The sequence below is a fragment of the Dipodomys spectabilis genome, unplaced genomic scaffold (genome assembly GCF_019054845.1).
Source record: "Dipodomys spectabilis isolate Male_0828 unplaced genomic scaffold, ASM1905484v1 ptg000319l, whole genome shotgun sequence".
Taxonomy (NCBI): Eukaryota; Metazoa; Chordata; class Mammalia; order Rodentia; family Heteromyidae; genus Dipodomys; species Dipodomys spectabilis.
The window spans coordinates 4523402-4539362 of NW_024870996.1; the positions used below are offsets into that span (position 1 = coordinate 4523402).

General features: G+C 42.9%; 2 protein-coding genes across 2 annotated transcripts in view; both read left to right on the plus strand.

Moving 5' to 3' along the window:
• LOC122128008 (SWI/SNF-related matrix-associated actin-dependent regulator of chromatin subfamily A-like protein 1) overlaps positions 1–4210 on the plus strand; it is a 36998-nt gene extending 32788 nt beyond the window's left edge. The window contains 4 exon segments of the mRNA XM_042702310.1: positions 1209–1391; positions 2909–3009; positions 3970–4066; positions 4187–4210. Of these exon segments, the coding sequence (XP_042558244.1) occupies positions 1209–1391; positions 2909–3009; positions 3970–4066; positions 4187–4210 (405 nt within the window).
• Positions 4211–6551: 2341 nt separating this feature from the next.
• Positions 6552–8288, plus strand: LOC122127984 (60S ribosomal protein L37a-like). The gene is made up of 4 exons (XM_042702296.1): positions 6552–6631; positions 6952–7080; positions 7277–7359; positions 8170–8288. Exons 1-4 carry the CDS (start codon positions 6629–6631, stop codon positions 8231–8233), a joined length of 279 nt encoding a protein of 92 aa, XP_042558230.1. The 5' UTR covers positions 6552–6628; the 3' UTR covers positions 8234–8288.
• The last annotated feature ends 7673 nt before the right edge of the window (positions 8289–15961 follow it).

A 15961-nucleotide genomic window follows, 5' to 3' on the forward strand; every position in this document is an offset into this window, starting at 1 on the left:
CTAAGCTGAACATATAGTTACATACAATCCAGCTTCTTGGGTATTTATCTGATAGAAAGGAAAATTTAATGCTCACACAATAGTCTGATCATGACCATTCCTGAATTTTTTTTTTTTTTTGGTCGGTTGTGGACTTGGACTCTGGGTCTGGGCGCTGTCCTCAGCTCTTCAGCTCAAGGCTAGTGCTCTCCCACATCGGCCACAGTACCACTTCCGGTTTTCTGGTGGTTAATAGGATGTTCCTGCCTTGGGCTGGCTTTGAACTTCGATCCTCAGATCTCAGCCTCCTGAAGAGCTAGGATTACAGATGTGAGCCACTGGTGCCCAGCCCCAAGCGTCTTTATATGTAGTGCCCCAAACTATATCAGCTCAGATGTCCTTCAGTAGATAAGACATTAAATTATGTACATACACATAAGTGGATTCTCATCCTTGATAACAAAGAGATCACTGATTTACTCAATGGCTCTGTGAATCCCCACAAAATAATACTGACCAAGCTGGGAAGGTGGCTCAGTGGTAGAGCGCTTGCTTTGCATGCATGAGGCCCTGTATTTGATTCCTCAGCACCACATAAACAAAAAGGAAAAAGCCGGAAGTGGAGCTGTGGCTCAAGTGGTAGAGCGCTAGCCTTGAGCTGAAGAGCTGAGGGACAGCGCCCAGGGCCAGAGTTCAGGCCCCACGACCGAACCCAAAAAAAATTTAAAAAATAAAAAATAAAAATAATAATACTGACCAAAAAAAGTCCTTCCCCTTCTTCCCCCCCCCCCACCCAAATTACCCATTGCATGATCACCTTTGCATAGCATTCAGGAAATGAAACATTTTAGAAATGCAGAACCAGTTAGTGGCAGAGGTTAAGGACAGTGGAGAAAGAATTACAGAAGGATCCTTGACTGTGGAGATGAGTACATGAAAAGTTTACTTAAGTAATAAAAATGTGTAGAGCACACATGCATTCAGGAAGAGAAATCTGAAGGTCAGGAGGTTGTATCAAAGTCAGTCCAGGTTGATGTCATACTGTTCCAGGAAACCTGAGCGCTGTGTACAAAAGATCTCTGAGTTATTTTTTAAGGTGGTATGTGAGTATGCAGTTGTGTTTAAGAGCAGAGGGCCAGACAGTCTCTGGGACCCTGCTGAGCGGGCTTGCTCTTCAGCCTCTGGCACCACAGCATTGTAGCCGGCCTGAGTTTCCCCTGTCCCTGCAGCACGTACAGCAAATCCTCATCGATGGCTCCACACCCTCAGCCGACGGAGAAAAGCTGTGCCAGCGGTTCCAGCTGTCTGAGGGACACTCAGTGGCAGTGCTGTCTATCACTGCCGCCAACATGGGCCTCACTTTCTCCTCAGCTGACCTAGTGCTGTTTGCCGAGCTCTTTTGGAACCCAGGGGTAAGGGGTACAGAGACTAGAATCTCCCTGGGCATGCTTGTTTCTGGGGGAGTAAGGGAGATGGGTCTGCAAGCTTTCCCCAGTCCAGTTCCATTGACACTTTTTACTTCTTTCAAGTACTGCTTCTTAGGTCTTCATGGTATTCTGCAGGAGTGGCGGCTCCACGTTATCAATGGTAAAATCAGAGTTGTAAAGGAGCCCTAGATGTCATCTCTATGAGGAGACTGGGAACAGAGAGTTGAGGTGGTCAGCCGGCACAGCAGAGTTGAACCTTTAGGGGCGCATGCAACAGCATTGGGTTGCAGCCTACTGGGTTCCAGCCAGTGCTCCTTTTTATTAGCCATCTCTGTGAGCTGCTCAGCCAAGGGGTCCTCACACAGAATGACCGTGCTCAGTGTTCCCTGGATGTCATGAACCACTTCCCTTACTGATCACAGCCAGACTGAAGGCTGTCACACAGCTGTAGGGCATTTGTTTGAACTCATAAAATTTTCTTCTTAAACTTCAGAAAATGAGGCATTTCCCTCTGATGCTCTTGATATGTGGCTTCTACTGGCCAGACTTCAATGAGTGCTTTAACAATAGGTGGACTTCAAGGTCACAGATGTCAAGAAAAGAAACAGTTCTCTTGATTTTAGTTACTTATTCTGCAGTATATACCATATGAAAATACCATCCCACCTCTAGCCATATATGGTCTCTTTCCTGGATATTATCTTTCTGGTTCTTTAGAAGATAACATTGACTATCCCAAAGACAAGAAATGCAAATGTGGACTGGGAGTATGGCTCAGTGATAAAGTACATACTTAGCATGTGCTAAACCATGGGTTTAATTTTCAACACTGCAAAAAATAAGAAGTGTTAGAGTCGGGGTAAAGATATCAAGCAGTGGTAGAGTGCTTGCTTAGCATATAGGAAAAAAAGAAGGAAAAGAAAAGAAAAGGAAGAGATAAAAAGACATGGAACTGGGTGCTGTTGGCTCATATGTGTAATCCTAGCTACTCAGGAGACTGAGATCTGAGGATCATGGTTTGAAGCCAGCCCAGGCAAGAAAGTCTATGAGACTCTTATCACCAACTAACCACAAGAAAACTGGAAGTGGAGCTGTGGCTCAAAGTGATAGAGTGCTAGTCTTGAGCCTGAAAGCTAGGGACAGTGCTCAGGCCCTGAGTTCAAGCCCTACAACTGACAAAGTAGGGGATGGGGAGAGAAAGAGATGGAGATATGCCAGGTTACCCTAATTTCCTCAGCACACAGCCTGATGGTGGAGCCTGCACATTTTTCACTGCAGCACCCAGCACCTCCACAGGGTCCTTTCCAATTCCAGGTCCCCCACCAAGGTTTGACTGTCCTTAAATGTCAGGTCTGAGAGATAGTGAAATGCTGTGAGGAGGAAGGGCTGAAGTAGAGCTGAGAGACCAGAGGCTACATGCTATGATTAGGCCGGGGGGGGGTGAGGGAAGGAAAGGCTGCTTCAGGCCCTCTCCCTAGCTGTCTTGATCCCTGGGCACACAGGTGCTGATCCAGGCTGAGGACCGAGTGCACCGCATTGGACAGACAAGCTCCGTGGGCATTCACTACTTGGTTGCAAAAGGCACAGCGGATGACTACCTTTGGTATGCCTAGCTGGACAGCTGTATGTGGAGTTGACCGAGGGTGGACACTGTTTTCTGAGCTCTGGAAGTGCTTCCACTTTTGCTGAGACCTTCAGAAACCCATTAGTCATGGCACCACAGCATGACTATGTTGGAGCTGTGACACTGGCATTCTTTGGGGACTTGCAAGGTGCAGGAGAAGGTCCTGTGGGACCAAGGGGAGGTAGCTGCTCTCCCACCTGCTCAAGAAGGAGAAGAGCACAATAGGAACTGGTTGTAACAATGTAGATGGTTTAGTTTATAAATCAGTCTGTTCCCAGCCATGAAGACAGTTGTTAGGATAAGCATCCCTTTTCTCTTTTATGATGTGTGGGATGATCGCTGCATCTGTCATCTACATCTGCTGCTGCTGGATGCAAAGACAGACAGGCTCACTCTGGACCATGCAGTGTTCTATTAGAAGGGCTGAGATCACGTGTTTGGCCCCAATGTTTTGTGTCTGTCAACTAAGCAAAAAAAACCCCCAGTACTCTTTCCCAGTCCCATTTCTTTGTTCCTGATCTTAAGTCTCTGAGTTATCTCCTTAGTGTCCACTAACCCCTTTGTCCAGCCTCAATGACCAAGGTGTATGACCTCTGCAGTGCACATGGGCCACTCACTTCTCTGTGTTCAGTGGGCTGGTTCATTGCACAGCTCATAGCACCATCAGACTCACAAAATTCCTATAGTGAGGCAGTGTTTATTTCCTGAACATCTTCCATTAGGAAGAATATTGAACCAGTTCTGATGAGTCCTAAGGTGGAGGTTGGTTACAACTGAGAGGGGCACATATTTCAGGGTAGATCCCGAAGCCTTGTAAGATGCAAAGATGGGAACCACTTACCACCTCGCCGTCCCCTAAGGAAGAGCAGGATGGCTTCATTCTAATCAGCTGCTACTTCTAGAAAATTACGTTCACTACAGTTCATTTTTCCCTGACAGGCCCTTGATTCAAGAGAAGATTAAAGTTCTAGGAGAAGCTGGCCTTTCTGAGACCAATTTCTCAGAAGTGACAGAAGCCACTGATTACTTCCACAAGGTAAAGCCAGCCCTGACTGCCTATTTCTGGAGTGGAGGCAAGGCATCAAGCTGTCAGCCAAGCCCTTGAGACCTACGGACACAAGGTGTGATTCACTGCTTGGGCTATCTCTGGCCCTAGGGTTTCATCTGGCTCTGGAGTTAAAAAAAGAAAAAGAAAAAGAACCTACAGTCATGCTCAAGTCAGCCCACTATACAGCCCTTTATGGGGAAACATTGACTCTTAATGCTTCTCACATGCCCCAGAAGAAACCAAGGCTTCCAAATGCTGCTTTCCCTTAGCCCTCCAGAAATTGAAAAATTCAAGGCAATTGTTGAATTGTCACCAAAAAAAAAACAATAGCAACACCAATCATAGCAGGACTACTACAGAACTGTCTCCAGCACAGAACAGAGAAGACACTGAAATAGGGTACTACCTCAAAGAGCAGCTTCCCTTCTGTCATTTAATTTTATTCCCATTTTGTAATGGGGTAAACTGAGACACAATGCAAAGTCACAGGGGTATGTGAAACCCATGCCATCATGTCTATGGCATCAGCCCTCATTCTAAAGGGCCGTGACAGGCCAGAAGACATCATCCCATGACCAGATAGGTTTTGTCAGAGGGGCCCAGAGGGAGCTAGTTGATCTCAGAGTATAACCCTAGGCCCACCATGCCCGCCTTGCTTGGGCTACATGCTGATCCAGTGGCTGCCATGGCCTCCTGTGCCACCATTTAAGTGGGATACCATGGAGCAGGAGGCTTAGAGACCAACCCAGATGGTCAAGGATTTGGGTGAGTCTGAGCCTCAGACAGGAAGGCAGCTTTGTATCAGTATAGTCAACAGGGGACTAAGGTACCTTCTCCTTCCTCTGCAATTGCTGAATACTGGAATTTGAGTTAAATGGATGGATTTTATAGGTGACTCTAAAATTAAGAGCCTGAGCCGAGTACTTCTGGCTCATACCTTTAATCCTAGCTACTCAGGAGGCTGAGACCTGAGGATCATGGTTCAAAGCCAGCCTGGGCAGGAAAGTTCCTGTGACTCTTATTTCCAACTAACTACTCAGCAAAAGGAAGTGGCACTCTGGCTCAAGTGGTAGAGTGCTCGCCTTGAGCTGAAGAGCACTGAATTCAAGTCCCATGACCAACAAAAAAAAAAGAGAGAGAGAAATAAACAACCACCACTAACTACTCAGAAAAAGCCAGAAGTACTTCTGTGGCTCAAATGGTAGAGTGCTAGCCTTGAGTAAAAGAAGCTCAGGGATAGCACCCAGGCCCTGAGTTCAAGCTCCTGGATTGGCAATAATAATAATAATAACAACAATAGCAATAATAATAAAGATAAAATGGAGTTTGAATATTGACTTAACAAAGAAATCCTTTTTTTCTTATTATTGGCAGTAAGAAAGAAAACTGGAAGTGGTGCTGTGGCTCAAGTGGTCGAGTGTTTGCCTTGAGCTGATGAGCTGAGGGACAGTGCCCAGACCTAGAGTTTAAACCCCAGGACCACCAATAACAACAACAAAAAAGTAAAGAGCCATTGGTCACTGGTGGCTCATGCCTGTAATCCTAAACTATGCAGGAGGTGTAAGATCTGAAGATGGCACTGTTCGAAGCCAGCATGGGCAGGAAAGTCTGTGAAATTCTTTTTTTGGGGGGGCGGGGGGGGGGGGGGGGGGGGGGTCCGGTCGTGGGGCCTGAACTCTCCCTCAGCTCTTCAGCTCAAGGCTAGCGCTCTACCACTTGAGCCACAGCACCACTTCTGGCTTTTTACTTTTTGCTTATGTGGTGCTGAGGAATCGAACCCAGGGCCTCAGGCATGCAAAGCAAGTGCTCTACCACTGAACCACCTTCCCAGCCCCAGTCAGTGAAATTACTATCTCCAGTTAACCACCAGAAACCAAGAAGTGGAGATGTGAGTCAAGTGGTAGAGCACCCAAAATAAGTTCAAGGACAGAGTCCAGGCCCAGAAGTCAAGCCCAAGGACCAAGACAAAAAAAACTCAAGCCAAAAATACCAAAAACAAACAAAACAACCCCTCCACCCTCAAACAAACAAAACGATACTCAAGAGTCCCAGGGAGGAGCTAAACGGTGATACTCTACAGCAACAGTTAATCCCACCCAACTTTCAACTCAGACTTTAGGAAACTTCAGGCTCTTTTCATATCCATTCTTTCATTCATTCTTTCGGAACTCTGATCAGTGAAACTGCGTCACTCATAAACCTGACAATGTGATCATGGCCCAGCATTAGAACTTGTTCTGAGAGCTGTCTTGGATTTTTGTCACCACGATGGTCAGCAGTCAGGCAGAGGGCCTAACAATTTTATATAATATAGTGGAGAAAGCAATGCGATTCGGCAATGGGCTAAAGGTTTAAGGACTTCGCTAAGTCAAGCATCTAGTAAGCAAAGTTTCCTTGTGGACAGCCTGGAGGAGTTAACTGCAGGAAAACCTCAAGGCGATAGAGCTGAGTTCCTAGCGAGGTCGTTTCACCACTTCCGGTCTCCTGCCTAAAACCGCGCCTGCGCGGGACGGCCCTTCCTCTCTGGGCCTGGACCTGAGTTACGGCCATATGGTGAGCGTTGGTTTTTCTGTGACATAAATCTCTATCCATCCGCATCCGTCCTCTCGGTGTTTTCGTCTACACCATCCTCCATCTATCTGTGTTGTCTTGCATTCCACCCCGGCGTCCGCGTCCTCTTCGTGTTTGTAGGCTTCATTCCAGGGACGGGGGCGGCTTGGTGGGGCCTAGCTCATTCGAACCGGCTTGTGTCAGGGCATCGGGAGGCTTGGGACGCCGGTATTGCTGCACGTGGGGAAAATGAGGCCCCACCGGAGGTGAGGGGGAGATGCAAGGGCCGACTCAATGTTACTCCCATTCCTCCGTATAAACAGGCCAAACGCACCAAGAAGGTCGGCATCGTAGGTAAATACGGCACCCGCTATGGTGCCTCACTCCGGAAGATGGTGAAAAAAATTGAAATCAGCCAGCACGCCAAGTACAACTGCTCCTTCTGTGGCAAGGTAAGGTGGGGTCAGAGCTGTCTGATGGTTGGGGTAGAAGTTCATTCCAGCTGAGGTGGGCGTCCTTGCAAAACTTGGAGTTGGGCATAAATAAGGATTTGGTCCATTGTGTTCAAAAGTTGGTTTTCCTTACTTGTGCTCTCAAAAGCTAAGAAAAGGTTTTTGTTGTTTGTGCTGAAAATTACTTCTTTTGTAGACAAAGATGAAGAGGCGAGCAGTGGGCATCTGGCACTGTGGTTCCTGCATGAAGACAGTGGCTGTTGGTGCCTGGACCTACAAGTGAGTCTTACTTTGTGGTGCTTAGAGCTATTTGTGGACCAGACATGGACTTTTTTTCTGCCTATAATATATTAGATGAGGAAGGTAAAGATGCTGGTGTTTTCTCAAATTTCTTCAGTGTTACTGTTTACTTTCTATTCAGAATAGAAATAGCTACTGAAGCAAAAGTTGGAAGAATCCTCTACACCTCCATCTTGGGGGTTTAGGGGTGTACCATGCAAAGCAAGCTACTGAGCTATATATTCCTAGACTGAGAATCAAAATTGAAGAATTGAAGTTTAAGCTGATTTAACAATGTAAATTTTGGAGATATGTAAGATACACATGAAAGCACCTTAAGGTAAAATCAGAACAAGAGTGTTCTATTCTAACAGTGAAGTGAACGAGCATTTGTATACATCCATATGAGGTGGTATACTTGATAAATTTTTTTTAAGGTCTCCCTTGAATAGTGAAGCTTTTTCTAAGGGTTCTGGGGATTGTACCCGGGGTCTTGCATGTGCTAAGCAATCATTCTGCCATTGAGCTGCATCTTTTGACATTTAAATCTGTCTGGCACCTTAGTAACTCACTGTACGATCTTGGTAATTTAGTTTCTTCTGATCTGTCCATGCCCTTAAGAGTAGGTCAGACTGTTAGCAGAAGTAAGGTTCTGAGTACAGTGCATCCAGATCAGTGTTACCCCTTCCATTGATTAACTGCGGTATAATATTGATAGACTGGAAATTCAGACTTAGAATTGTAATGTTACAATGTAGATCTTCTTGTTACTTTAATCAGTTATGTTTGAAACTGCCTTTTTCTTAACAGCACCACTTCTGCCGTCACAGTCAAGTCTGCCATTAGAAGACTGAAGGAATTAAAAGACCAGTAAAAGCTCTAACATCTGAGACGTCCCTACCCTACAATAAATGGGTTAATTTATATAAGTGTTATATTTTTTGTAGTTAATTATTAACTATTAACTATACTAATTTGTGTGAATTATTGGATTTTTCTGATGGGCACAACCTGGCACTGGTAAGATTTGGAAGTTGAAGTCTTCCTGGTTTGATTGGAAAAGTTTTTGGTGGTGGGTCAGTTATCTTGATCCATTCTCTTCTAGTCTGCTGATAAAGTGTAAGAAAAGGTAAGCCTTATGAGTGGGTGTTATATGTCTTAGGAAGTATTCTAACGATTCCACTTTTCTGAGGCATGAGGCTTTTTTTTTTTTTGCCAGTCCTGGGGCTTGGGACTCAGGCCTGGACACTGTCCGTGAGCTTCTTTTGCTCAAGGCTAACACTACCATTTGAGCCACATCACTACTTCCAGCTTTTTCTGTTTATGTGGTACTGAGGAATGGAACCCTGGGTTTCATGCATGCTTGGCAAGCCCTCTTCCACTAAGCCACATTCCCCAGCCCCTGTGCTTTTAAGAATTACATTTTGGTGGTACTGGTGTGCTCTACCAGCCTTCTAAGTAGCTAGGATTTTTTTTCAGGCAGTTTCATGGCTGCCTTCCATTTGCTATCTTATACTCAGGAAAGTAGATTACAGGTGTGAGTTATCAGTGCCTGGCTCTTTTAAGGAGTACTTCGCATCTTTTTTAAAAATTTATTTTTAACATGAAAGGATGGAATAGGAGAAACCCTGGGTCTCCTTGGCTCAGGCTGAAATTTTCTGAATAGAGACCCGGAAACACAGCAAATCAAAGAAAGGTTGGACAAATGGGATTGCATAAGGTTGCAGAGCTTCTGCAGGGCAAATGACATAGCTAGCAAGATCAATAGAAAGCCCACGGATTGGGAGAAGATCTTTACTAGCCATACAACGGACAAGGATCTCATATCTAAAATATGCTTGGAACTCAAAAAATTAAACCACCCAACAACAAATCCTCAAAGAAACAACTGCCCAATAAGTAAGTGGGCGAAAGACTTAAAGAGAAACTTCTCTGAAGAAGAAAGAAGGATGGCCAATAGACACATGAAGAAATGTTCAACATCCCTAGCCATAAAAGAAATGCAAATCAAAACAACATTGAGATATCACCTCACTCCAGTTAGAACAGCAAAAATCAAGAACTCTAACAACAACAGATGCTGGAGGGGATGTGGACAGAAAGGAACCTTACTTCATTGTTGGTGGGAATGTAAACTTGTTCAACCACTTTGGAAAGCAGTATGGAGGTTCCTCAAAAGACTTCACGTAGAACTCCCCTATGACCCAGCAATCCCACTTTTGGGCATTTACCCTAATGTTTACAAAACAGACCACACTAAAGCTACCAGCACAACTATGTTTATTGCAGCATTATTTACCATAGCTAAGATATGGAACCAACCCAGATGCCCCTCAGTAGATGAATGGATCAAGGAAATGTGGTATACATACACAATGGAATTCTATGCCTCCATCAGAAAGAATGACATTTCCCCATTTGTTAGGAAAAGGAAAGGCTTGGAAAAAATTATATTAAGTGAAGTAAGCCAGGCCCAAAGAAACATAGGTCCCATGGTTTCCCTTATTTGCAATATCTAGTATAGGTATGAGTCAAGCGGAAAAAGTCAGATAATGTGATGTTAGGAAAACGAACCCTCAAATATGTATTTTAATGTTTTTGTTTCTTTCATGCATGTGTTTCTAACGCATTTATAAGATTATTTCTTTGTTGCTCTGTATGTCCCTCCCCCACAGTGTAACCCCCGCTTTCACTATATTTGATGTCAGTATAACATGTGGAGGAGAGGGGACAAACAAGTCGTTTAAGGATTCAGGTGGACCTGTTGCAACAATGAGAAGTACAAAATGTCATGTCAAAACCAGCTTTACAATGTCAGAGTGGGGGGGGAAGGGGGGGTTTGATTGGGTGGGGTTGAGGGGGGAGGGTGGGAAGGGAGGTGAAGGGTAAACAAAGGAGGAGGCTGCAATGCTTGGTAAGAAATGTATGCATTATCCTGCCCATGTAATTGTAACCCCTCTGTACAGTATGTTCTCAAATAAAATAAAATTAAAAAAAAATTTATTTTGTAGTCTGGGGCTTGAATTCGAGCTCCCTATCAGTGAGACACTTTTTGTTCAAGGCTAGCACTATACCACTTGAGACAGCTCCACTTTCAGCTTTTTGCTGCACTTTTCTTGTCTGGGCTGGCTTTAAATGCTATTCTTAGATTTCAGCCTCCTGAGTAGCTAAGATTACAGGTGAGAACTTAGATGTGATCTAGCTAAGTGATTAAGGGATGCCTTCCATTATGCATAAAGGACAGCAGTGTGTCTGCATTCCAGTGGCTAGGATTATAGGCATGAGGCACCTGCACCTGGTAATATTTGTCTTTTTTGAGCTTAAGTCAGTATGGTGTCCCAATTTTGTCCATTTTCCTGAAAATGACTTTTTTTTTTCAGGACCTAAGGCTGAATTCTTGCTCTGGGTGGTATTCCTGAGCTTTTTTGTTGTTTTCTCAAGGCTACTGCCACAGCTCTACTTTGAGCTTTTTGGTGATTAATTGGAGATAGGAGTCTCGTGGACTTTGCTGTTTGAGCTAGCTGGCTTTAATGCACCATCCTCAGATCTCATTCTTGAGAGTAGCTAGTGTTACAGGCAATGGCCATTGATGTCCAGCTGGCTTCAATTTTTTTGTAGCCAAGTAATTTTCTGTGGTGTATACATACCATATTATCTGTAGCACCTTGGCTGATTAAATTGAAATCTTGAGTCTATTTTAGTTTCATTGTACAATGGGACTAACATGCAGAAGTCTTTTTAGTGATAGTACTTACAATCTCAGTAACTAGGGATGTTGAGGCAGTAGGATAGCTAATTTGAGGCCAGCCTACGCTGTATTGTGAGATCATGTGTCAAAAAATGGAGTAGAGAGGAATAGGAGAATAAGGAGAGCTGGGTACCAGTGGCTTACACCTGTGATCCTAGCTACTCAGGAGGCTGAAATCAGTTGTTCAAAGCAAGCTCTGGCAAGAAAGTCTTGAGACTTCAATAAATCATAAAATCAACTGGTGAAGTGGCTCAAAGTAGTAGAGTATTGACTTTGAGACAAAGTTCAAGCTCCAAAACCAACCAAAAAGAAAAGAGAAGAGGGCAGGGGAAAGGAAGGACTTCTGTCTCTTAATATTCTCTGGATACTTTGTGAATATAGAGTAAAGTTCCCATTCCCTAGGAGTGAACAAGAAGTAAATATTTTTGAGACTAAAGAAGAGTTCAAATAATCTTATTCAGTGATTGAGTTTAGTTCATCTAGAATCTTCAGTGTTCTAGTAGCCTGTAAAAAGCAAGTATTAGTCCTTTCTGAAAAAAGGAAAAAATTCAAATCAATAATTTATACACCATTTCTTTCACCTAAATAGGTAAACATGCATGGGGACAGTAAATGATGTAGCCTGACATGGAATTAAAAATAGCAGCTTAATATAAGAAGGAAATGAAAGACAATACTAAGAATTTCATTATAAAGGCAACAACTCTTACTTGGCTTAAAAATCTTTAAAAATACTCTTTATAGGGCACAATGATATTTTGCTGCATATATTCTACATTATTGGGTTGGGATAATTTTACTTTCATAAACCTAGATTTTTGTGCTGGGAGTCAGCCTTTTTTTAAATTAAGTACATAATAAATGTAAATGAGTCATTGTACTGTGGTATAGAACCCTAGTTCTTATTCCTCCTACTTGAAAAATGTGGATGGATCTAACAACAGATTAGGTCTGGCTCAAGAGAATCAAGTAAAATAGAAAAAGTGAAAACAGGAGACAAAAGCAATGGGAAAGATCAAGTATGAGAGGCAAACTACAGTGAAGAGTTCTGATACATGGGAAAATAATAATGGCTTATAAGTTCCCCAAACCAATGAAAGCTACCAAGCTGCAGATTCACGAATCCCTGTAAATTACATAACCTAAGAAATTGCACCGAGGCCAGTCTCATTGGTTTAGATCAGTAATCCTGTAGTTACTCAGGAGACTGAAAACTTAGGGTCTTGGTTCAAAGCCAACCTGGGCAAGAAGTTTGTAAGATTCCAGTTAACAAGCCCGGGCACTGGTGGCTCACACCTGTAATCCCAACTACCGGAAGTGGTGTTGTGGATCAAAGTGGTAGAGCGCAGGGACAGTGCCCAAGCCCAGAGTTGAAGCCCCAGAACCAACAAAAAAAAAAGATTCCAGTTAACCAAAAAGCCAGACGTGGAGCTATGGCTCAAGTAGTGAAGTGCTAGCTTTGAGCAAAACAGCTAAAAGACCACCCAGACCCTGAGTTAAAGCCCAAAAAATTCACTGGAGAATGTCATACTATTAAATATTCAAGGAATAGCTCACAAAAGAAACAGTGCTGAGACTGTCTTGATTTTTTTTTTAAATGTCAGTCATGGGGCTTTAACTCTGGGCCTGTGTATTGTCTTTTTGCTCAAGGCTAATGCCTTGAACCACAGGGCCACTTCTGGTTTTATGGTGGTTAATTAGAGATAAGAGTGTCAAGCTTCAACAACTCATCCAAAAAATCATACACCACGATCAAACAGGATTCATTTCAGGGATGCAAAGCTGGTTCAATATACGCAAATCAATTAATATTATTCATCACATCAACAGGAGCAAGAATAAGAACCACATGGTTATCTCAATAGATGCAGAAAAAGCATTCGACAAGATCCAACACCCCTTTATGATGAAGGTTTGGGAAAAATTAGGAATCCATGGAACATTCCTCAATACAATAAAGGCTGTATACGACAAACCTACAGCCAGCATTATACTCAATGGTGAAAAACTAAAGCCATTTCCTCTTAACTCAGGAACAAGACAAGGATGCCCACTCTCTCCACTTCTCTTCAATCTAGTATTAGAATGCCTAGCTACAGCAATAAGACAAGATGCAGACATAACGGGGATCCAAATAGGGAAAGAAGAACTAAAACTCTCCCTCTTTGCAGATGACATGATCTTGTATTTAAAGAATCCCATAGACTCCACTCCCAAATTACTCAAGCTGATTCAAAACTTTGGCAAAGTAGCAGGTTATAAAATTAACCCCCAAAAATCAATGGCTTTTCTGTATGCCAACAATGAGAAAAGTGTGGCTGAAATTAGGAAAGCAACTCCATTTGTAATAGCCCCACAAAAAATAAAATACCTAGGAATTAACTTAACCAAAGAAGTGAAGGACCTCTATGATGAAAACTTTAAAATCTTGAAAAAGGAAATCAACACAGAACTTAAAAAATGGCAAAACCTCCCATGCTCCTGGATTGGAAAGATTAACATCGTGAAAATGGCAATACTTCCCAAGGCTATCTACAAATTCAACGCAATACCTATCCAAATTCCAACCTCATTCTTCAAGGAAATAGAAGAGGCAATCCAAAAATTCATATGGAACAATAAAAGACCCCGAATAGCAAAAACGCTCCTGAATGGAAAGAACACTGCTGGAGGAATATCAATACCAAACTTCAAACTCTACTATAAAGCCATAGTAATCAAAACAGCTTGGTATTGGCATAAGAACAGACCTCAGGACCAATGGAATAGAATTGAAAACCCAGAAATGAACCTACAGACCTATAGCCATCTAATCTTCGATAAGGGAGCTAAAACAATAGAATGGAAGAAAGACAACCTCTTCAGTAAATGGTGCTGGCAAAATTGGTTAACTACATGTAGAAAACTTAAGCTAGATCCTTATATATCACCCTGCCCCAGAATCAACTCCAAATGGATCAAAGACCTTGAACTCAAAGCAGACACTCTGAAAACATTACAGGATGGAATAGGAGAAACCCTAGGTCTCCTTGGCTCATGCCGAAATTTTCTGAATAGACACCCAGAAACACAACAAATCAAAGAAAGGTTGGACAAATGGGATTGCATAAAGTTGCAGAGCTTCTGCAGGGCAAATGACATAGCTAGCAAGATCAACAGAAAGCCCACGGATTGGGAGAAGATCTTTACTAGCCATACAATGGACAAGGGTCTCATATCTAAAATATACTTGGAACTCAAAAAATTAAACCCCCCAACAACAAATCCTCAAAGAAACAACTGCCCAATAAATAAGTGGGCGAAAGACTTAAAGAGAAACTTCTCTGAAGAAGAAAGAAGGATGGCCAATAGACACATGAAGAAATGTTCAACATCCCTAGCCATAAAAGAAATGCAAATCAAAACAACATTGAGATATCACCTCAGTTAGAACGGCAAAAATCAAGAACTCTAACAACAGATGCTGGAGGGGATGTGGACAGAAAGGAACCTTACTTCATTGTTGGTGGGAATGTAAACTTGTTCAACCACTTTGGGAAGCAGTATGGAGGTTCCTCAAAAGACTTCACATAGAGCTCCCCTATGACCCAGCAATCCCACTTTTGGGCATTTACCCTAATGTTTACAAACAAGACCACACTAAAGCTTCCAGCACAACTATGTTTATTGCAGCATTATTTACCATGGAAGCAACCCAGATGCCCCTCAGTAGATGAATGGATCAAGAAAATGTGGTATATATACACAATGGAATTCTATGCCTCCATCAGAAAGAATGACATTGCCCCATTTGTCAGGAAATGGAAAAACCTGGAAAAAAATTATATTAAGTGAAGTAAGCCAGGCCCAAAGAAACAGGTCCCATGGTTTCCCTTATTTGTAATATCTAGTATATGTATGAGTCAAGCGGAAAAGGTCAGATAATGTGATGTCAGGAAAATGAACCCTTAGATGTGTATTTTAATGTTTTTTTTTTTTCATGAGTGTGTTTCTAACACATTTATAAGATTATCTCTTTGTTGCTTTGTATGTCCCTCCTCCACAGTATAACCCCTCCTTTCACTATATTTGATGTCAGTATAACTTGTGGAGGAGATGGGGAAAAACCAGTTGTTTAAGGATACAGGTGGACCTGTTGCAACAATGAGATGTACAAGTTGTCATGTCCAAAACGAGCTTTACAACGTTGGGGGGGGGCCGGGGGAGAGGAAGGAGAAGGATTGGATTTAGGGGGGGAGGGGGGAGGCTGGGAAGGGATGTGAAGGGTAAACAAAGGAGGAGGCTGCAATGCTTGGTAAGAAATGTACGCATTATCCTGCCCATGTAACTGTAACTCCTCTGTACAGTATGTTCACAAATAAAATTAAATAAAATTAAAAAAAAAAAAAAGAGTGTCAAGGACTTTGCTGCCCAGGCTGGCTTCAAATATCCATCCTCACATCTCAGCCTCCTGAGTAGCTAGGATTGTAGGCATCTTTTGATTTTGTTGTGGGGGCTTGACTTCTTGGCCTGGGCCCTGTCAGCTCTTCAGCTCAAGGCTAGTGCTGTACCACTTGAGCCACAGTGCCACTTCCATCTTTTTCTGCTTAAATGGTGCTGAGGAATCAAACTCAGGGCCTTATGCTTGCATGGCAAGTACTCTACCACTGAGCCACCTAGGATAGAAGCTAGAATACAGTAGGTTTGTATTTCCCAAGTACCTTCAATTCCATATCACATTGATCTATAGATCTGTGATCTATATGGTCATATTTAGGGATCATTTCTTTAAGAGAATGAAATAAGGACAGTTTCCAACAACAAAACATGAGAATGTGTAACTTGACATATCTTGCAAATATATGGCATAGTGGA